We start from the raw sequence: 23,377 nt of genomic DNA, 5'->3' as shown, positions 1-23,377 counted from the left end.
TCTTTTGTTAAATATATCTGGTCCTGCACTGAAATCTGAATATCTGAGTTTATCATTGTATCTGTAGAAACATTTTACATCTACACTAGAATATTGTCTTAACTTGAAAATGATTGGGTTAAATACTCTTTTTATGATGCATAACACTATAAACTATTATTATTATTATTAGGATTATTGAATTACATGAAAGGTGAAAAGCTGTCACATTTGTGCAATCAATGCCATTCATTTCATCATCACAACCTTAACTTTTCTTTTCCACTTCGAAGTTGTCTTCATTTGGTTGAAAAGTAGATCTTTTTTTTAAGGTTTATTAGAATGATCACATCATAGATGTGACTGTTGGCCTATTTTGACAATGTCACCTCTTTCAGAGTAACTATCTATATCTCCCCGCCTCTAGCTCTGTCACTATAGTTTTTAGCCTGCCTCAAAAACAAGTACAACTATGGTGGTGAAATGCTTTGAGAGGTTGGTCATGGCCAGAATCAACACCTGTCTCAGCAAGGTCATGGAACCACCGCAATTTGCCTATCGCCACAATAGGTCTACAGCAGATGTGATCTCAGTGGCTCTCCACATAGCCTTGAATCATCAAGACAATGCAAATCTCCCTGTCAGGAAGTTGTTTATTTGCTGTGGATCCGCATTTATGACTATTATTCCTACAGTCCTGATCGAAAAGCTACAGAAAGTAGTCCCCTGCACCTACCGCTGCAGCTGGGTCCTCAACTTCTTAACCAGAAGACCACAATCTGTGTGTATTGGAAATAACATCTCCACCTCACTGACAGTTAACACTGGTGTTTCATAGGGATGTGTGTTTCGCCCACTGCTCTACTCTCTCTACACCTATGACTGTGTTTCAGATAGTGATGAAAGGGCATACAGGACCGAGACAAACCAGCTAGTTGAGTGGTGTCACTGAAACAACCTTGCATTCAGCATCAGCAAGACCAAAGAGCTGATTGCGGACTTCAGGAAGTGTAAGATGAGGGAACACAAGCCAATCCTCATAGAGGGATCAGAAGTGGAGAGAGTGAGTAATTTCAAGTTCCTGTGTGTCAATATCTGACAACCTAACCCGGATGCAACATATTGATGCTATAAAGAAGGTAAAACATCAGCTATATTTCATTAGGAGATTGAGGAGATTTGGTTTTCAGCTAAAACACTCAAGCTTCTTCAAAAGTACAGTGGAGAACATACTAACCGGCTGCATCAGCATCCGGTGTTGGGGCTACTGTACAAGATCGAAATGAGATGCAAAAACTTCTAAAAATTTGTCAGCTCTATCATGGGTACCAGCCTCTAGTATCCAAGATATCTTTGAGGAGTGGTGCCTTAGGAAGGCAGCATCCATCATTTACAGATCCAGGCCCTCTTCACACTGTTACCACTGGGAAGGAAATACAAACGCCCCTGCTATTCAGCTTCTTCCTCTCTGCCATCTGACATTGAACTCATGAACACTACCTTACTACTTTTTTATTTCTGTTATTTTGCACTATTATTTTAACTTAACTATATATATATATACACATATAAAATATGTGTGTGATTCAGATTTTGCCCTATATTTATTTATTATTTGTTTCATTGTATTGTCATAAAGTTAACAAATATATGTCAGTGATATTAAATAGGATTCTGAAATGTTTTGCAGTTAATTAGAATAAATGATATTTCAGACTTCATGCATCTTCCTTTGAAATAATTTAATGTTTTACTGTTGGGAAACAAAACAAAAACCAGAAGCAGTTTGGTTTAGTAGCATACAAGTTTAATGCACTTGTCCTTTTGGATGGAGGGACTGTATTGGGGTGGATTTTGCAGTCAGCAGAGGGCGCTATGAGCTCATCTCCAACCTTTGTTTATCAGAGTTGCATGAGCTTTCTATAATTGTTGGTGAGAACAGAGGAAATTGATGAGTGGATTCTCTGTGGCAAGTCTTCCTGTGCCCATATGGAAAAGGCTATTGTTACAGAGTCAGAGAATTGTTCAATGCTGACACAGGCCTGTCTTGTTAATGATGGCCGCAATGCCTTTCTACATTAGTCCAATTTGTCCACTTTAGGCTATATCGCACTGCATCTTTCCTATCCAAGTGCCTGTCCATGTGCCCTTTAAACATTGTAGTTGTATCTACCTCTACCATTTCTGGCAGCTTGTTCCATCAGCCTCTATGTGGAAAAGTTTGCCCCTCAGATGTCCTTTATAGAAACATAGAAACCCTACAGCACAATACAGGCCCTTCAGCCCACATGGTTGTGCCAAACATTTTCCTACCCTAGAAATTACTAGGCTTACCCATAGCCCTCTATTTTTCTAAGCTCCATGTACCTAACCAAAAGTCTCTTAAAAGACCCTATTGTATCCGCCTCCACCATCGTTGCCGGCAGCCCATTCCATGCAATCACCACTCTCTGAGTAAAAAACTTATCCCTGATTTTTCACATTATATTTTTCACATATCATTTTAAATGCAAATACTCCAGGTTTAGACCTCCTTACCATAGGAAAAAGACCATCTACCTTATCTATGCTGCTCAAGTTTTATAAACATTTACAAAGTCACCACTCACCCTCCTACGTTCCAGTGAGAATAATCCAGCCTACCTAATTTCCCCCTAAAACTACAGCCTTCCATTCCAGCAACGTAGTGGTGAATCTCTTCTGTACCTTTGCTAATGTTATCGCATCCTTCCTGTAATGTGGTGGCCAGACGGCGCGCAATACGCCAGATGCAGACAGACCAAAGGTTTGTACAACTGCATGATGACATCCCAACTCTTATACTCATCACCTCCCTTTGCAACTGGATCCTCAACTTCCTGACCAACAGACTGCAATCAATAAGGACAGGGAGCAACACTACCACAATTATCCTCAACACTGGTCCCTATGACACTGCGTCCTTAGCCCTTTACTTTACTCCCTTTACAGTCAATATTGCAAGACCAACTCCGCTCTAACTCCATCTACAAGTTTGCAGAGGATGGGCTGTATCTCAAATGATGATGAGTCAGAGTACAGGAAGGAGATAGAAAGCCTTGTGACATGGTGCCAACAAAACAAAAGAGCTGATCATTGGCTTCAAGAAAGGGATGTGGTGCACATCCTTCTGTTTACATCAGTGGCACTGAGGTTGAGAGGATTGAGAGCTTTAAGCTCATGAGTGAACCTCACCAACAGCCTGTCCTGGACCAACCGTAGAAGCTGTGGCCAAGGATACTCACCGACACCCGTGCTGAAGAAATACGGCATATGGTCTTTGACTCTCACCAGTTGTTATAGATGCATTGTACAAAGCATTCTCTCCAGGTACATCACTGCCTCCCTTCTGTGGACTCTGTCTACACTTCTCAGTGCTTCAGAAAAGCCCCCACCCACCCTGGCTCTTCTCTCTTCTCCCCTCTCCTGTTCGGCAGAAGATACAAAAGCCTGAAATCCGGTATCATCAGGCTCAAGGATAGCTTCCATCCAGCTATTTAAGACTATTGAAGGACCTCCTGTTCATTAACGTGGATTCTTGACTTTGCAATCTAACTTGTTTAGCCTCGCACCATTTTGTCTCCCTCCTCCACTCTCTCTGTAACTGCAGCAGTATGTTCTGCATTCTGTTACTTCTCTTCCATTGTACTGCTTTATTGCACATGTGATAAAGTGGTCTGTATGGATGCATACATACAGATCGGCATAGTTACAATAATAAACCAATTTACTAAGATGTTGGTAGCATGAGAAAGGGTGCAGAAGAGATTCACTGGGATGTTGACTTGAATGGAGGTTTGTAGTCATAAGGAGAGATTAAATAAGCTGGGTTTGCTCACACTGCAATATAGGTGACTGAGCATGATTGTACAAAGGCCTCTGAAATCTAAGGGACATAGATCCAGTAGTTGATCTGGATCAACTATTCACCCCAACATCTGGATGATGGGGTGGTAAATTGGATTAGTAAGTATGCACATGACACTAAGATAGGTGGTGTTGTGGATAATGAAGTAGGTTTCCAAAGTTTGCAGAGAGATTTAGGCCATTTAGAAGAGTGGGCTGAAAGATGGCAGATGGAGTTTAATGCTGATAAGTGTGAGGTGCTACATTTTGGTAGGACTAATCAAAATAGGACATACATGGTAAATGGTAGGGCATTGAGGAATGCAGTAGAACAGAGTGATCTAGGAATAATGGTGCATAGTTCCCTGAAGGTGGAATCTCATGTGAATAGGGTGGTGAAGAAAGCTTTTGGTATGCTGGCCTTTATAAGTCAGAGCATTGAGTATAGGAGTTGGGATGTAATGTTAAAATTGTACAAGGCATTGGTATGGCTGAATTTGGAGTATTGTGTACAGTTCTGGTCACCGAATTATAGGAAATATGTCAACAAAAAAGAGAGAGTTGAGAGGAGATTTACTAGACTTTTACCTGGGTTTCAGCAACTAAGTTACAGAGAAAGGTTGAACAAGTTAGGTCTTTATTCTTTGGAGCATAGAAGGTTCAGGGGGGACTTTATAGAGGTATTTAAAATTATGAGGGGGATAGATAAAGTTGATGTGGATAGGCTTTTTCCATTGAGAGTAGGGGAGATTCAAACAAGAGGACATGAGTTAAGGGGCAAAAGTTTAGGGGTAACATGAGGGGGAATGTCTTTACTCAGAGAGTGGTAGCTGGGTGGAACGAGCTTCCAGTAGAAGTGGTAGAGGCAGATTCGATTTTGTCATTTTAAAAAAAAATTGGGTAGATGTATGGACAGGAAAGGAATAGAGGGTTGTGGGCTGAGTGCAGATAGGTGGGACTGGGTGAGAGTAAGCATTCTGCACGGACTAGAAGGGCCAAGATGGCCTGTTTCCATGCTGTAATTGTTATATGGTTATATATAGTTGTTTTTCCAGTACAGTGGAATTTATAGGCTTGAAGTAAGAGGGGAGAAAATTAGAGCTTTGAGAGAAATGTTTTTCATGTAGATGGTGTTGAATATCTGTAACAAGCTGACTGAGTATAGACAATGGTATAGACAATACAGCTAATGTGTTTAAAAGGTGTTCAGACAACTGCTTGGATAGAAAAGGTTAAGGGTGATCTGGATCTCATGTTGGTAGGTGAGATTGGGTATCATGGTTGACATGGGCAAAGTGGGTCGTAAAGGCTTGTTTCTGTGCTGTCCATTTCAACGATATGACTTCCTCTGGGGCTTAACGGTCCTAATGTGTGTGACTTAATGTAGTGCACCTCTTAGGTTCTGGAAATATGGTTTTAGCTATCTCTGCGTCAGCTTCAACATTTAATATATTATCTGGAATTCTTTCTTTGATTTACATTTTCAAAGTTTTAGTAGCAGCATCATCAGTAAACACACATAAGTATCTTCCAATCAAAATTCTTGCCCCTCACCATTAAATGCCATGGTTTGCAGAAAGGCCTTTCCTTCGTCCCTCAAGCCTTCAGCTCTGTGTCTGGCTCTGTGATGTTTTACTTTGTATTCCTAATTTCTTTGTGCATCATTAATCGATGATCTGGCAGTTACAACACTTCTGATACATCCAAAAATCTCAATATTAATTTAATTTTGAAAACCAGAAGATGATTTTTCCCTCAGTTGTTGTTTTGATCTGTTCCTGGTGTCATTTCAGCTCCTTCCTAACTTCCCTCTGCAAAGTTTTCTGGTAGGGTCATTTTGTGTGATGGTTGAAAAGGTAGAAAGGCTTTGCTCAGTTTGATGAGCGTGCATTACTTACTGAGTGAATGTGTCCACGCAGAGTGTAAATTGGAATGTATTTTCCTCATAAAATTGTAAGCTAGTTCTTCAGGAGTGAGTTTATATAGCATATGTTGTTAAATCTGTTAGCCTCTTATGTTTCTAATTATATCAGTATGCAAGAGAACTCTAGAGAGAGTTAAGTATGCCAAGTTCCTGGGAATTCACCTCATGGATGACCTCACCTGATCCCTTAATATCTGAATAAGATATTAACCTGATCCCTGAATAAGAAGGCACAGCAGAACCGCCACTTCCTAAGGAGATTGAGGCAAGTGATGCTCCCCCACCCCTCATCTTAAATTAATTTTACAGGAGCACCCTTGAGAGAGTCCTGACAAGTTGCAACTCTGTCTGGTAAGGGAGCAACCTAGCATTGGACTGGAAGTCCCTACTAAATGAGAGCAGCTGAGAGGATCGTAGGGGTCACCCTACCATCCATCAGGGTCATTTATCAGGAGTGCTGTGTACACAGGGCCCTTAGTGCTATTAAAGATCCCCACTCATCCATCCAGCATCCTCTGCTGCTTCACATTCAAAGTGTCATCAGTTAATCCATTCTGTACCTTACCATATTTAATTTACTCACTTTGTTTCTTTATGTGTAATTGATCTGGAGATCGTGTGTTATGTGTATTACTGTGCTTTGCACCTTGTCCAGAGAAACATCTTCTTTGATGCTATACATGTATATAGTTAAATGACAGTAAACTTGACTTGAAATGTTTGGAGGAACCCAGCAGGTCAAGCAGCATCTGTGGAGGCAGATAGAAGGTCAACATTTCAAGCCCTCTGCTTCAGCCACAGAGTTCTTCCTGCAGTTTGCTCCAGATTATTATATTTCATATTTCCACAATTTGCTGTCTGTTGTACATGCATTATTTGTCCAACCTGTGTGTGGTTTTCATTGATCCTGTAGTGTTCCTTTGTATCTATAGTGAATGCCTGCAAGATCATGAATCCCAGGGTTGGCATACATGTACTTTGATAATAAATTTACTTTGAACTTTTAGTCTCTAGTGTCTGCAAAGTATTTGAATTTGTTAGATGTCTGTAAACAAAACTGGCCCTGATTTAGTTCAATGGTAAACATCAGTACTTGCCATGTATTGCAATTAACACTTGCCTAGAACATCCTGTGGGCCCTGCATCACAACTTTCCATTTCTAGAGAGCCAAATCAGGAAGGTTTTCTCAAAAGAAGAAATGACACCTGTATGAAAAAGGCAAAAAGGATACGTTTGCAGTCAGGTTGGAGAATTCTTTAGACATTCAGAGTCTAAACTAGGAAGTGTGAACTGCAATATTCAATTCAATGTAAAGTTATATACAGTAGACATAATAAGAGGGAAAGAAAGAGGAAACACCTGAAAAGATGACCATTGTAACTATAGTTTTCAGAACTAAGATGCCAAACTTGTACAAGCACATTTCCCATGCCTCAATTGTTAAGACATGTCATTCCATTAAAAAAACTAGCCGCATTTGAACTGGCAAGTCCCAAGTATTGCTAACAAGTTAAGAAAACCAACTTCACTGTATTACATGCTTGTGATTGTGGAGACCCTTGCAAAGGTATTGACAGAGATATCCTGAATTTCCATGTTTAATGGCACACGAAAGGGCAAAGTTAGCTGCTTAGTTTACCTAAAAAAAAAAGGCAACCACTAACAGCCTTACTGCTCCTGCCATTTATTACATGCTACATTTAAGCACTAAACATTAATGAAAAACAATTAAATGTGTCTCAGAATGATTCTATATCTGTACCATTTTAACTACACAACGGAAGACATTGAATGAATGCTCATGTTAATTGGCCCTCATTAACATCTTCATGATGAGATCAGGAAAGGTTGTCTGTCTCCTATATTAACACATCTTTAAAGATGTATCCCTGCTATTGAATAAATGGTTCAGCATATGAATATTTGTCATTTAATATTCTGAATGCCAGAGAAAATGGTAGAGGTGGGTATGATTACAACATATAAAAGACATTTGGAAAGGTACAAGGTATGTGGATGGGGTAGGGTTAGGTCAAAGGTTCTTGTTCCAGTCTTGACCAGAAGGAGGTTGCTATCAGGCTTCTATTTCTCATGAAGGGTCTTGGCCCAGAACATCAACTGTTTACTCTTTACCATAGATGCTGGTTAGCCTGCTGAGTTCCTCCATTTTGTGAGTGTTATTTTGGATTTACAACATCTACAGATTTGCTCGTGTTGGAGATTGCTATCAAGTCACTTTTCTATAATTTAACAACAAGAGAAGATAAACTTATCTGTCACCTTATTGTGAAGTAGTCCTCTCTTGTGGAATCTGTCAGAAAATCAGGCAAAAATGGATTTTGCTATGGTTGCTTCTTATAATTAAGCAGCTCTGAGAAATAACTAATCAAAGGTTCAAAGATCCAATTTAATGTCAGAGAAATGTATACAATATATATCTTGAAATGCTTTCTCTTCACAACCATCCATGAAAACAGAGGCGTGCCCCAAAGAATGAACAACAGTTAAATGTTAGAACCCCAAATTCCCCCCTAGCACTTCTTCCTTCTGAGTGTAATTGGCAGTAAGCAACAATACCCCCTTGTCCCCACTGGCTCCAGCCACCGATCACTCAAGTGTGAGCAATGCAGTAGCAAAGACACAGACTTACAGTTACCCCAAAGACTTCGCGTTTCACCTGGAATACAACATACCACAGGCTCTCTCTCTCCCTAATGAGGAAGAAGGAGGTGTCTCCATTTTCCCAGTGGGTGGGGAGACGTAACAAACAATTTGATGGTTTATGATGTTAGAAGTCCATTATGTTGCTTTTTTTCGAGCTCTGTGCCAGAAGATCTCAAAGATCTCAGATCTCCGGGCACACAGCCGTAGATATTCTGAGTCCCACGATGGCACATGGGTCTCCTGCTGTGACACCGACCCTCTTTCCGCCCATCTCCAGAGCCCTGAGATCCTAAGTTTCCAAATCTGAGCCAGACTCGTAGGCCGAGCCCTTGGCATGCCAGACAACAGCCGGTTATGAAACCCTGAGAACGGGTCCCATTCCCACAAGGAACCAAAGTCAGTGTGCAGCTCCAGGTCAGGGTCTTCAAAATAACCCTGAAAGGGAAAATTAAGATATTAAAGATGGAAATAGAGCTGTTTCTGAAGATGCAAGCAAAGGAGTCGTCATTTAGCGCCATCATCACTCCGCTCCGCCTCTTCTGTGGGTTACTTATATTAACGAGGGCTACTTCCATTTCTAAATTAACCTCTAATGTGGGCAAGATCCTTTAAGAGAAAATGCAAACACAAAAATAGATTGAACAAATTATGCCCAAGATTTATGCCCTCTAGCATTATTCATGGGTAATATAAGAGGGCATAATTTTAAAGTGATTAGAAGAAATTATGGGGGAGATATTAGCAGAAGTTTCATTTCCACGGAGAGTAATGTATGTGTTTAACATGCTGCGGACTGGTTGTAGAGGCATAGAAATTATGGGCATTTAAGAGACTCTTAGAGGGGCATATGGATGAAAGAAAATTGGAGGGCTATGTGGGAGGGGTGGGTAAGATTATCAGTCTTGGAGTAGCTTAAAAGGTTGGCTCAGGATTTTGGGCCTAAGAACCTTTACTGTGCTGTACTGTTCGACATTCTATAAAACGTAAAAATTGATTGTTGTCACAGACTTTGTTTCATTGGTGTACTTCTAGATAGCTGCAATGGAATCCACTATTCCTTCTGAAGTATCAACTAATCAATTTCAATTTTGCTATCTTTAATTTAATTAGATTTTGCAATATAATAGAATATCATGCACCATTTGCATTAATATAAAGGAACATCAAACTTGCTTTCAAATTTGGCATTTTTTCCCTATATTGTTTTCCAATCATGTGTTCTATTTTAAAGGAATTATTTATTTTTTTTAATGACAACAGTTGTAATCATGGTTAACGATAGCTGTGCCAAGTTCTGAAAGCTGCATGCATTATTTAGCATTGCATGAAATATCGATGCTCATTAAATGTTGGGCTTTTTGGTGTGTTTAATTCTGTGGCATATGGTCTAACTGATACTCAGTTTAATGAGTTGGCAGTAAGTATGCAGTTTATATTAATACATTCTATCATGATAAAATAATTATCAGGACAAAAAGTTTACTTGTGATAATAATAGATCCCTTTAATATAAATTATGTAGCAGATTTAGCAGTCAATGCCAGATCATGGCTTTCTATTTTCCTTCTACCCCTTCTGTGTGCTGCACGTACCAATTATTTGTGGCATCATGTCAGCTTTGATTTTATGATCATGACTGAGTATTTTCCTGAAGGGATCTGCATATGCAGAATGATAATATAGAATACTAAGTATCACAAGGAAATGAAAATCACATGAGTAGACTACAGCCTGACTTTCTTCAACATTCTTCTTAAAATAATGATTCATTAAAGCAGATGACAGGAACGTAGCTATTCTTCTTTGTTTTTTTTTAATTCAATTTAACTTGTGACCTACCATTCAATAGTTTATATAATATAAAATAAATTGTTAGCTTTGTATGTCTGCTTAAATACCATTTTTCCTTGTCACCAGCCTATAGATTACGAAGGTTTCAGATTATTCATGAAGACATATCTGGAGGTGGAAATCCCAGAAGAACTCTGTGAGCACTTATTCATGTCATTTAAAAGGAAGACATGCCAAAATTCACCGGAGTCCCAGAAGCAGAACTCAAGTAATTCACAGTTTAATCTATTAGGTAAGGACAGAGTGAATCCGGTATCAGATTGCTCTTGGAGAAATGTACATTTGGTTATTGGAATATGGGAAACACTTAAAAATGCTTGGAACATAAGTCCCAAGAACAGGAGTTGCAGATCATGACATTAAACACATCTGCATATGTTGACAAAGTAATGAATGTGGCATTGAGGTGCATCATTATATTTAAGTATTTTGATACAATTACAAATTTACTTCAGAGTGCATTCTACCAGGTAGGTATAGAACCTGCCTGATATTGAAAAGACCAGATCCTTTGTCTGGAAAATAGCAAACAACAGAGTAAAGAATTAATCTTAATTTAATTAAAAAAAAACTGACATTTGCCATTACTTGCTCCTTTTCAGAACAACTCCACCATGTTTGACATAAATATAAAGACTGACTAGAATATTTCTTTGGTGTAACAATTCAACATTTCCATCTTGACTTAATCAGTGGACTGCAAAAGTGCTATTCTATGTTAGTTTCTATGTTAGTATTCTATGTTACTCTCCCAAAATGAATATTAGAAACAGGTCAGGAAAAGAATTCTACACAAAAATTATTTTTAGTGAGGATAACTCATGTGAGATAGGATGGACGGAAAGTAAAGTTGTTAAAAATAGTTGGTAAAGGAATGAACAATAGTTAGTGGGAGAATAAAACTGAAACAGAATGGAAAGATTTATCCTCTTTGCTGCTGATGTGTATACCTGCAGACATTGGACATCCTCCCTTCATTGTCCATCCACTCAGTATTACAATACTCTAAACACTGATTGGAAAGCCATCCTCTTGGGATGATCATTTAGCAGCACTCAACATTCTTGCATTGTGGAACTAACAGCCTCTATATTAGATACAGCACATTAAACACTGAAATACAGAAATTACTCTCTGCAGTCCCACACTTCTCTTGTGGAGCTGTGGGCAGATTTGCAGCTTTCTCTAGTGTAATTTTCAAATCAATGATCTGATGAGAATGTAAGGTATTTGCAAGTAATTTGGTTTGTGAGATAATTCTGCTGTAAATACTGTTTAGCCATCTTTATCTGAAGCTAAAATTAACATTTTATATCTGTGCATTGTAATTTATTAATATTTTAATATGTGAAGGAGTTTAATCTTAGAATTATTATGGTGAAGAATGTCAGTTTAGCCAATTGATCCAATAACAACATCTTAAAGGTCAATGCATTTTATCCTGTTGCCCGAAGCTTTCTCTGTGGCCCTTATAAATGAATTTCCCACAAATGCTTGTGTAATTTCCCTTTACAAAGTTCTGGCTCCATTCTGGTTCCATCATCTTTTTTTTTAATTATTTACTTTTGTTGAGAAGTTTATGACTTTAGCTTCATTTTGTGTATATTCTGATCTTTTTTTCTACTCTCTCTCAAAATGTTAAGAATTGTGTTTTGCTTTCTGGATAGTTGAAAAGAAGTCACTGTGATATTATTCAAGAGATGCATTAGAGTTGGCACTGAATAGCAATACACTTTCATGAACCTTTAGGACATTGTGGTGTACAGTGCCACAGCAAGTAGCTCTGCTGTTTCACAGTTCCATTGACAAGGGTTCAAGCCTCATCTCAGATGCTGTGTGGCACTTGAACATCCCTCTAGCTACATGGGTTTCATCTGTCTGTTCTGGATCTAAACACATGGGTTAGTAGATTATTTGGCCACGGTAAGTTGTCCTGGGTGTAACTGGGTGGTAGAATAATGGGGGTTTGATAGGAGTATGAGGAGAGTAGAATACAGGAGAATTAAATGCTGAATGGGATTGCTGTATGAACTAACATAGATTTGATGGGCCAGATGGCTTCCTTGATTATTATAATGGAAACATAGGTTGTTTCGCTTTGCTGTTGATTGTATTGTTAGAATAAATATAGTGACGCGTTGAAAATTTATAAATCGGCACAGAAAGGCAGAAGTTCCTAGAAATTAAAAGTAATTTCCTTTCAAATTGTACTGATATTGAGAGTTGTATGATTAAGATTTAACATTGAAAAATATAATTATGGAAATATTAATTTAATTAACAGAAGGTTGCAGAAGCATTAAAATTTGTTAGCAGTAAATGAATCAGCAATCTCTAGCCTGGCAGGTAAATTAAAGTCATTCATATTAACCTGCCAGCTGTAATTAAAATTAGTAGCCTTATTGATTAATACAATAGATCAATATTATTTAGGGGGTGCATGTTTGAAAATTTAATTAAAGTTGTATTTTCATGTAGATATTATATTTAACTATCAGTGCAAAATAAACCCAAAAACTGGATAAAGGGAAAGCTGTTTTATTTGATCTTATAATTGAACATAGCTAAAATTAATGTGAAGTACATTAAGTTCAAGTTCAAATTTAATTGTCATTCAACTATACACATGTATACAGTTAAATGAGACAGCATTCCTCCAGTGCCAATTGCAAAACATAGTATAGTTATAAGAACACATACAGTCACAAAGAATTAATATTAGCACAAGTCCCTGTGTGGCATAACCTGAAGATGGTGCATGGGTTTTGTCCTGGAGCCACATTTCTATAAGAACAAGTACATCACGGTTGCTCATCTTGCACTCGGTCAGCTGCAGACGAACACAAACTAGCTCAGGGGTCAGCAACCTTTACCACTGAAAGAGCCACTTGGACCCGTTTCCCACAGAAAAGAAAACACTTGGAGCCGCAAAACCCGTTTGACATTTAAAATGAAATAACACTGCATACAATGTTTTTTTGCCTTTATGCTATGCATAAACAAACTATAATGTGTTGCATTTATGAAATTGATGAACCCCTGCAGAGAAAACGAAATTATATTTCTGCATGCAACAAAAACATTTTGAACTCCGAAAAAAAAACGTTGGGTTGAAGGTTACTTTTAAGTAAAATACTCAATGTCTATTTGAGTTCTTCTTGTATTTATGAAAAACGCTGAACTTAAATTTTCCGCCAGCAGCAAACCAAAAATAACGTCAGCCAGCTGTCAACCTGAAAAATAAAAGGACTATTTCACTGAACAATGAAAAAATATGAATAATCCTAAAATAATAGGCAATTAAAATATGTATCATACTTGGTTAATGGGATTTCTGCTCCTGGACCTCAGCGCACAGCATCTGCACATCAGGGCTGTATGACGTCACCTTCATCTTTACACAGAATCGCAAGCTGTCATCTGTGAGGTGTGCACGATGTTTGTTTTTAATAAAGTTCATGTTGGAGAACACCTGCTCACATACATATGTGGATCCAAAGATCGACAGGACTCCAAGCGCATACTTTTTAATGTTTACATAAATGTCGGGGATAGCATTCCATGTTTCGAACACAAGTTTGTCCGGTTGTGGGAGGTTTTCAATATCACTCCATTTGTGATTCTGAGCAAGAACGGCCTTCTGACGGGCAACATCTTCAAGGTCTGCTGTCAAGCGTCTAAACTTGGACACCCATATGTCTTTGTCGGCTATTTCGGCCAGTTCCATCTCAAGATCAGGTTTACTCACACCTGCCAATGCAGTCGTATTCAGTAGAGATGAATCAATGCTTGGGGGAGTGACCGGGAAGAATAATGTGTTTTTTTCCTTTCTGAACTCACAGAAGCGTTTCCCAAACGATGTTTGCATTGCGATGAATGCAGAATGTAAATACTCCGAACTTATCATGTCGTGACCTTGTTTGAACTCTCTCAAATTGGGGAAGTGAGACAAAGTGCCTTTCTGTCAATCTCTGGCAAGCACTGTCAACTTGCGCTCGAATGCCAAAACTCCTCCAACATGTGTAGGGCTGTACGTGCTTTCCCCTGAAGAGCTGTGTTCAGCGTGTTCAGGTGCGCTGTCATGTCTACCATGAAGTGTAGCTTTTCCAGCCCTTTGCTGCCCAGGAAAGTTTTCACTTCTTCCAGACACGCGACAAAGCGTTTCAGCACCTCCCCTCGGGACAGCCACCGGACTTTGTTGTGCAGCAGGAGATCAGAATATGCGCTTTCCAGCTCGTCCAGTAACAAACGGAATTGACGGTGATTTGCCATTATTTTATTGACAATCTGAATGACAACATCCATTACTTCTGTGCATTCCGGAGGAAATGATTGAGCGCACAGTGCCTCTTGGTGCAAGATGCAGTGAAAAATCAGCAGCTTTCTGTCCAGCGACTTCTGCAGTAAAGCCACAATTCCCTTGTGCGTTCCCGTCATATTCGGTGCCCCATCAGTAGCTACTGACACCAGGTGGGTAGTCTTTATTCCTTTGGCTCTTAAACAATTCAAGACAGCCTCACAGATGTCCTCCCCCCGTGTTTGGTCTTTTAGAGGTATCAACTCAATCAGTTCCTCCTGTGGCCCGGCAGAGTTTACATACCGGCAGAACAGCGCTATTTGTTCAATATCACCTTTGTCTTGAGACTCGTCACAGGCAATCGAGTAGGCCACAGCTGAATTGATGTCTTTAATTTGCTGTCTTGTGATGTCTTCTGCCGTTTTTATGGTTCTGTCTTTGACAGTCTTTGCAGAGAGGGGCATATCCCTGATTTTCTGCACAATTTCACTCTTGTTTTTAAAGTCCGTGAATAGATGTTCTGAAATCTCAATGAAAGATTCTTTTATATATTCACCATCTGTAAACTGCTTCCCGTGCCTGACTATTTCCTGAGCGGCAATATAACTAGCATATGTCGTTGGTTTTCCGGACTTCATCCATTGCTTGAAATGATTTTTGCTCAGATCAACCTTCCGCATCAGTTCCGAAACGGCTTTTTTTCTCTCATCTCCATCCGGATATTTTTGAGCAAAGGCTGCGTGTTTATTCTGGAAAAGTCTTGCGATTTTTGACTATTTGTTGTTTGGTAGTTTCTCATTGCACATTAAGCATACCGGTAAACCAGTCTCGTCAGCAGTGAAAGCAAATGAATCTGTCCACGTATCATTAAACATTCTGTTTTCTTCAGTCACTTTTCTTTTTTTAGAATTCTCCATAGTTGGCCTACCTTGGATCGAAAAATTAAAGAAATCGAGCACTGACGGGTGTCAGGTATTGGCAGTGGTGACGTATATTAATAGCGATAAAAACACGTTGTAGCGGTGTGCTCACGCAGTCAGTAAACTGCAGTCGAATAACTTTATTCGAACTAAACAGCCTTGCTTTTAAGCCTCCCTCAACCTGGCCCCCATGGGCGCGGATGCTGCAAAAGACCAATTATTTCCCAAAGCAACAGGGAGCCGCAGCACAGAGGTAAAAGAGCCACATGTGGCTCCGGAGCCGCGGGTTGCCGACCCCCGAACTAGCTTGTCTTCCAGGAACAAACACTGGAGAGCAACCCTGATTGGTGAGCCAAGCTGCAGGGGCCAGCCCCACCCCCCCAACACAGTACAGATTCCAGCATGCCAGCCACGTCTCTGTTCTCTTCCACATCACCTCAGCCCCGGCTGAGTATTTCAAGCAATGCCGTGGCATGAGAGCCTAATCTGCGGGAGAACAACAAGGTCACGCGACTTTTCTGCTGATGATCTCGCCAATGAATCGTATTTGCAGTATTTTATAGTACCGCTCTCTAACAGGGTCTTATGATTACAAGAAGACATTTAAGACACACGTTTACAGCCACCACCATCTTACCAGAAAGCTGCCTTCTTTAATTGAACAATAATAATCAGCTTTTTAATCTATTGTATTTTAACAGCACAATGAATAATTGTGATGTGTTTATTTAAAAAAACTAAAGCGCTGTGGGATAAAATTGGTCATTGGCAATGGTGAATAAATTGTGAACTTGGAAGTCTGTTTTATAACTAGTTCAGTTTACTTCTCTGCAAAATAAACATTTATGTATTTTGTTCCTAATTTAATAATGTTCCTTTCCCAACATCCTTCGCTTCCGCCAGATTTACAAACTCGCTCTCCGCTCCACGTTGACAAATACAGTACTGTGCACAAGTCTTGGGCACCCTAGCTACATATACATGACTAAGATTTTTATGGATTCATGACACTGTCAATCGCCTGGTGTTTAAGTCCAACCTCAAGCACTGTGACCAGTATATGAGTAAGTTATGAATCACTGTAGCTCAGGCAAAACCTGATTCTTGCCTGAAGGTACATTAAGTGGGCCATGGGCTAAAGAAATGTGGTCAAGACCATTCAAAAGGGCAGATTCTGAACTTTACCCCAGTGAATGCCATTCTCTAATTCACAGGAGTTGTGTCACTGCGTGATTACAGTATGGGAATCATACTAGCTAACACTGTACTATAGTAGTGACTGGAAATAATACTTGGGCTGGGCCCGGAAATAACATTATTTCTTCAGTCCAGATTTCTCATCATACGCCAGATACAGAATTGTCACTTTGCTTTACAATAAGTATAACATACTTCGACCAAAATCTAAGAGAACGGTAGGTTAGTAAGAGTTGGAATGATTACATGACCATTGTAATCATTATGAGGCACTGAAGATCAATTAAGTAATTTATTTCTTAAAATAAGCCTGCAATCCCTCAGCTGACCCTTTGCTACTGAGCACTTCTCTTGTCTACCCCCTTTATCTTTATCACCCACTGTCTGCAATGGGGTAATATCACCCACTTTGGGAACCACTGCTCTAAGTGCACCTCCACAATATTGGAGCCTGCAGTACTGGTTGTACTAATTCTGTTATCTCTTCAGCAAGTCCTAGTTACAGCTCATGCAGCACTCAGAATAATGTAACATTTTTCGTTTGCATCTCCACTAAAGGAAAGTAAATGTGTATTTTCTGCTGTATCAGAATGCTAATTTATAAGAACATAAGACATGGGATTCAAGTCCACAAGACTCATGATTGAATTGAGTTGACGTTATTTCTATATCTTTCACATACATGAGGAGTAAAAATCTTTATGTTGCATCTCCATCTAGACGTGTCACGTGCAATCAAAGTAAATAATAATTCATAATAAATAGAGCAGTCAATGTAATATAGAGTACACTCAAGTCAACGTGAGTTCATCAGTTTGATGGCCTGATGGAAGTAGCTGACCCAGAGCCTGTTGGTCCTGGCTTTTATGCTGCGGTACCGTTTCCTGGCTGGTAGCAGCTGGAATAGTTTGTGGTTGGGATGACTTGGGTCCTCAATGATCCTACAGGCCCTTTTTACATACCTGTCCTTGTAAATGTCCTGAATCATGGGAAGTTCACAACTACAGATGCTATGGGCTGTCCGCACCACTCTCTGCAGAGTCCTGAGATTGAGGGAAGTACAGTTCCCATAGTAGGCAGTGATGCAGCCAGTCAGGATGCTCTCAACTGTGCCCCTGTCGAAAGTTCTTAGGATTTGGGGGCCCAAACCAAACTTCCTCAACCATCTGAGGTGAAAGAGGCAGTGTTGTGCCTTTTTCACCACACAGCTTGTCTATACGGACCACGTGAGGTCCTCAGTGATGCAGATGCCATGGAACTTGAAGCTGTTTACCCTCTCAACCCCAGATCCATTGATGTCAATAGGGGTTAGCCCATCTCTGTTCCTCCTGTAGTCCACAACCAGCTCCTTTGTTTTTGCGACATTGAGGGAGAGGTTGTTTACTTGACACCACTGTGTGTCAGAGAGATGATGTCTTTCTTGTAGGCCACCTGGTTATTGTTTGAGGTTAGGCCAATCAATGTAGTGTCATCAACAAATTTAATTTGCAGATTAGAGCTTTAGTGCTGATACAGTCATGGGTATACAGAGAGTAAAGGAGGGGACTGTACGCAGCCCTGAGGGTCTCCTGTATTGAGGGTTGGAGGTGAGGGAACCCACTCTTACCACCTGCTGGTGATCTGACAGGAAGTCCAGGATCCAGCTGCACAAGGTAGAGTCAAGGCCGAGGTCTCTTAGCTTTTTGTCAAGCCTGGATGGAACTATGGTGTTGAATGCTGAACTGTAGTCCAGAACAGCATTCGCACATAAGCATCCAGATGTGTAAGGATGGTATGTAGATCAGTGGCTATTGTGTCATCTGTCAATCGGTTGGGTTGGTAGGCAAGTTGTAAGGGGTCCAGTTTGGGTGGTAGCAAGCTGCAGATGTAATTCTTGACCAGCCTCTCAAATCATTTGCTTATTATTGAGGTAGGTGTGACAGGACGCTAGAGGTTCAGGCACAATACCTTGGCCATTTAGTCCATTATGTCTGCTCCACCATTCCATCATGGCTGATTTATTATGTCTCAATTCCATTCTCTGCCTTCTCCCCATAACCAGTGACACCCTTATTAATCAAGAAAATATCACCTTCTGCTTTAAATATTCCCAATGATTTGGCCTTCACAGCCTTCTATAGCAATAGATTTCATAGTCTCACCACCCTCTGGTTAAAGAAATTCCTCCTTTGCGTTCTAAACAGACATCCTTCCATTCTAATTCTAGACTCCTCCACAATAGTAAACATCCTCTTCACTTCCACTTTAACTAGGTCTTTGAGTATTCAATAATATTCACATCTCTCACTCTTAAAAACTCCGGTGAGTACAGGCTCAGAGCCATCAAGCACTCCTCAAGCATTAACCCTTGCATTCCTGGATCATACTTGCGAATCTCTTCTGGACTCTCCAATGCAACACATCCTCTCTTAGATGTGGAGCCCAAAACTGTTCACAGTAGTCCAAGTGTGGTAAGACCAATGCCTTATAAAGCCTCAGTGTTACCACCTTGGTTTTATATTCTAGTCCTCTTGAAATGAAATAATTTTCCTTTTGAAACAAAAAGAGATGCTTTGGGGGTCCTACGGGTTAAATACGATTGGCAAGTAAGAAACCCTAATTATCATATGCAAATTGTGGAAGCATTGTAAATGAAATCACTGGAAGTTTACATCAGCTGATTATTCTGGCACAGGATAATGTTGCACGACTCTTATACTTGCTGCAGGCATTGTCATAAAAACCTTCAGTAACAAACTCAAAATGGTAGCTATTCACCAAAAGCCTGCACTAAAATAAATTGATTTCATTTAATCAGATTCATTGTTAAGTAGACCTAAAGCTCTAGGCTACCTGATAACAGTTTCTGTTCTAGGAATGACATTTCCATGCATTCTCCATCTTCCTGTCATGCCTAAGCATCTTTAATTGAGACTCTCTCCCCCTTTTGTAAAATGAATATGTACACTTGACTTTGTTTACTTTATATGGAAGAGCAGGTGTCTTTTTGTATAAAGAGAGAATACTTGCAATATATCTCGGTGCATCTATGGCTGTGATTTAAAAATTTTCATTGTGCTTCACTATTAACTCTTGTACACCTGGCTTCCCAGTCTGCTTCTCAGCCCACCCCCCACCCACTCTCTTCCCCTCCCCTCCTCATTCCCTCCATATGTGGGAATATCAGTGGAGGTGGACGTGTAGATATTATGCATCATACCTGATCGTTATTGAACTGGTGACATTGATTGAAGTGTGGAGAGGATCTCATGGACTACATTGGGAAAAAGAAACACCTCTATTTTGAATGGTTTCCTATAGCCCTTGTCACTAGGCCTTCCCCTTTACTTTCCACTTGGTACAGCTGCAGGTAGTAAGCACTGTCCTTCCCCAGTACCTGCTGTTGCTTACTTTGTTCCTGCTGATTTCTGAAATGTGGGTATCATATGTCTCCTGGCTAATTTTCCTATGCTACTGGATGATGTCCTTGGCTTGCAGGATTGTGCTGATAGCACTTCACAGTAAAGTTGCAATATCTATTTGTTATGGACTAGAGCCAAGAATTTCTTCCTCATCTGTGTACTGATTCCCACAAACCTGCTGATTGTGTAGGTGTCATTACATCTACACTCAGCTACAGCTTCTGTAGGGTGTATTGGTGTAAGCAACATTTCCCTCTGGGTGTGTCAGTGCAAATGGTCCTTCCTTCTGGGTGTATGGGTGTCAGTGGTCTGTCTCTGGATGTTGTTGGTATCATTGGTTTGTCTCTTGGTGTTGTTGGTGTCAGTGATCTGACTCTGGGTGTTGTTGGTGTCAGTGGTTTGTCTCTCGGTGTTGTTGGTGTCGGTGATCTGTCTTTGGATGTTGCTGGTGTCAGTGATCTGTCTCTGGGTGTGTTGGTGTCATTGGTCCGTCTCTGGGTGTGTTGGTGACAGTGATCTGTCTCTGGGTGTGTTGGTGTCATTGGTCTGTCTCTAGGTGTGTTGGTGTCAGTGGTTTGTCTCTGGGTGTTGTTGGTGTCAGTGATCTGACTCTGGGTGTTGGTGTCAGTGAACTGACTCTGAGTGTTGTTGGTATCATTGGTTTGTCTCTTGGTATTGTTGGTGTCAGTGATCTGACTCTGGGTGTTGTTGGTGTCAGTGATCTGACTCTGGGTGTGTTGGTGTCAGTGGTTTGTCTCTCGGTGTGTTGGTGTCATTGGTTTGTCTCTCGATGTGTTGGTGTCATTGGTCTGTCTCTGGGTGTGTTGGTGTCATTGGTTTGTCTCTCGATGTGTTGGTGTCATTGGTCTGTCTCTGGGTGTGTTGGTGTCAGTGGTCTGTCTCTGGGTGTGTTGGTGACAGTGGTCTGTCTCTGGGTGTGTTGGTGTCATTGGTTTGTCTCTGGGTGTGTTGGTGTCAGTGGTCTGTCTCTGGGTGTGTTGGTGTCAGTGGTCTGTCTCTGGGTGTGTTGGTGTCAGTGGTCTGTCTCTGGGTGTGTTGATGTCAGTGATCTGCCTCTGGGTGTGTTGATGTCAGTGATCTGCCTCTCGATGTGTTGGTGTCATTGGTCTGTCTCTGGGTGTGTTGGTGACAGTGGTTTGTCTCTGGGTGTGTTGGTGACAGTGGTTTGTCTCTGGGTGTGTTGGTGTCATTGGTTTGTCTCTGGGTGTTTTGGTGTCATTGGTCCGTCTCTGGGTGTGTTGGTGACAGTGATCTGTCTCTGGGTGTGTTGGTGTCATTGGTTTGTCTCTCGATGTGTTGGTGTCATTGGTCTGTCTCTGGGTGTGTTGGTGTCATTGGTTTGTCTCTGGGTGTTTTGGTGTCATTGGTCCGTCTCTGGGTGTGTTGGTGACAGTGATCCGTCTCTGGGTGTGTTGGTGTCATTGGTTTGTCTCTGGGTGTTTTGGTGTCATTGGTCCGTCTCTGGGTGTGTTGGTGACAGTGATCTGTCTCTGGGTGTGTTGGTGTCATTGGTTTGTCTCTGGGTGTGTTGGTGTCAGTGATCTGTCTCTCGGTGTGTTGGTGTCAGTGATCTGCCTCTGGGTGTGTTGGTGACAGTGGTTTGTCTCTGGGTGTGTTGGTGTCATTGGTTTGTCTCTGGGTGTTTTGGTGTCATTGGTCCGTCTCTGGGTGTGTTGGTGACAGTGATCTGTCTCTGGGTGTGTTGGTGTCATTGGTTTGTCTCTGGGTGTGTTGGTGTCATTGGTTTGTCTCTGGGTGTGTTGGTGTCAGTGATCTGTCTCTCGGTGTGTTGGTGTCAGTGATCTGCCTCTGGGTGTGTTGGTGACAGTGGTTTGTCTCTGGGTGTGTTGGTGTCATTGGTTTGTCTCTGGGTGTTTTGGTGTCATTGGTCCGTCTCTGGGTGTGTTGGTGACAGTGATCTGTCTCTGGGTGTGTTGGTGTCATTGGTTTGTCTCTGGGTGTGTTGGTGTCAGTGATCTGTCTCTCGGTGTGTTGGTGTCAGTGATCTGCCTCTGGGTGTGTTGGTGATAGTGGTTTGTCTCTCGGTGTGTTGGTGTCAGTGGTTTGTCTCTGGGTGTGTTGGTGACAGTGGTTTGTCTCTCGGTGTGTTGATGTCAGTGATCTGCCTCTGGGTGTGTTGGTGACAGTGGTCTGTCTCTGGGTGTGTTGGTGACAGTGGTCTGTCTCTGGGTGTGTTGGTGACAGTGGTCTGTCTCTGGGTGTGTTGGTGACAGTGGTTTGTCTCTGGGTGTGTTGGTGTCATTGGTTTGTCTCTGGGTGTTTTGGTGTCATTGGTCCGTCTCTGGGTGTGTTGGTGACAGTGATCTGTCTCTGGGTGTGTTGGTGTCATTGGTTTGTCTCTGGGTGTGTTGGTGTCAGTGATCTGTCTCTCGGTGTGTTGGTGTCAGTGATCTGTCTCTGGGTGTGTTGGTGTCATTGGTTTGTCTCTCGGTGTGTTGGTGTCAGTGATCTGCCTCTGGGTGTGTTGGTGACAGTGGTTTGTCTCTGGGTGTGTTGGTGTCATTGGTTTGTCTCTGGGTGTTTTGGTGTCATTGGTCCGTCTCTGGGTGTGTTGGTGACAGTGATCTGTCTCTGGGTGTGTTGGTGTCATTGGTTTGTCTCTGGGTGTGTTGGTGTCAGTGATCTGTCTCTGGGTGTGTTGGTGTCAGTGATCTGCCTCTGGGTGTGTTGGTGATAGTGGTTTGTCTCTCGGTGTGTTGGTGATAGTGGTTTGTCTCTCGGTGTGTTGGTGTCAGTGGTTTGTCTCTGGGTGTGTTGGTGACAGTGGTTTGTCTCTCGGTGTGTTGATGTCAGTGATCTGCCTCTGGGTGTGTTGGTGACAGTGGTTTGTCTCTCGGTGTGTTGGTGACAGTGGTCTGTCTCTGGGTGTGTTGGTGTCAGTGGTCCTTTTCCCTGCGTAGCTGAAAATATTTGCAGCATGTTCTCCCTCAGGATGCAGTCCTGGAGATTTAACATACATTGGGAGAAAATTCTTTTTTGTGATCCACTCCAGTTCCAAGGGTATTTAAGACATACTTGCTGATATAAAGCTTTGGATTATAAATGGAAACCCCTGTGGGCATGTGTGTAGTCAGGGGATGCCTGGGCAAGTGGGAAATCAGCAACACTGGCAAATCCTGGTGCCTGAGATGCCTCCTGTTCCTCATTAATATCAAGGCCAGTGAACATTATCACCCAATACAGTGCCAGTGAAGTTCTCAAATAAGCAACACACATTGAACTGGGAGATGCCACAGT

At 41.3% G+C, this 23,377-nt stretch overlaps 1 protein-coding gene across 4 annotated transcripts in view; it reads left to right on the top strand.

Moving 5' to 3' along the window:
- LOC132392730 (diacylglycerol kinase beta) overlaps positions 1-23,377 on the top strand; it is a 521,872-nt gene that overhangs the window by 139,790 nt on the left and 358,705 nt on the right. For 3 of the 4 annotated variants that reach the window (XM_059967021.1, XM_059967020.1, XM_059967019.1), the window contains one exon: positions 10,350-10,515. The exons of the other annotated variant lie outside the window; for it this stretch is intronic. In XM_059967021.1, coding sequence (XP_059823004.1) covers positions 10,350-10,515 — 166 coding nt within the window. The remainder of the gene's footprint in view (positions 1-10,349; positions 10,516-23,377) is intronic. 4 annotated transcript variants of the gene reach the window in all.

The sequence above is a fragment of the Hypanus sabinus genome, chromosome 4 (genome assembly GCF_030144855.1).
Source record: "Hypanus sabinus isolate sHypSab1 chromosome 4, sHypSab1.hap1, whole genome shotgun sequence".
Classification (NCBI taxonomy): domain Eukaryota; kingdom Metazoa; phylum Chordata; class Chondrichthyes; order Myliobatiformes; family Dasyatidae; genus Hypanus; species Hypanus sabinus.
This window is presented reverse-complemented; position numbering and strand designations above follow the sequence as displayed.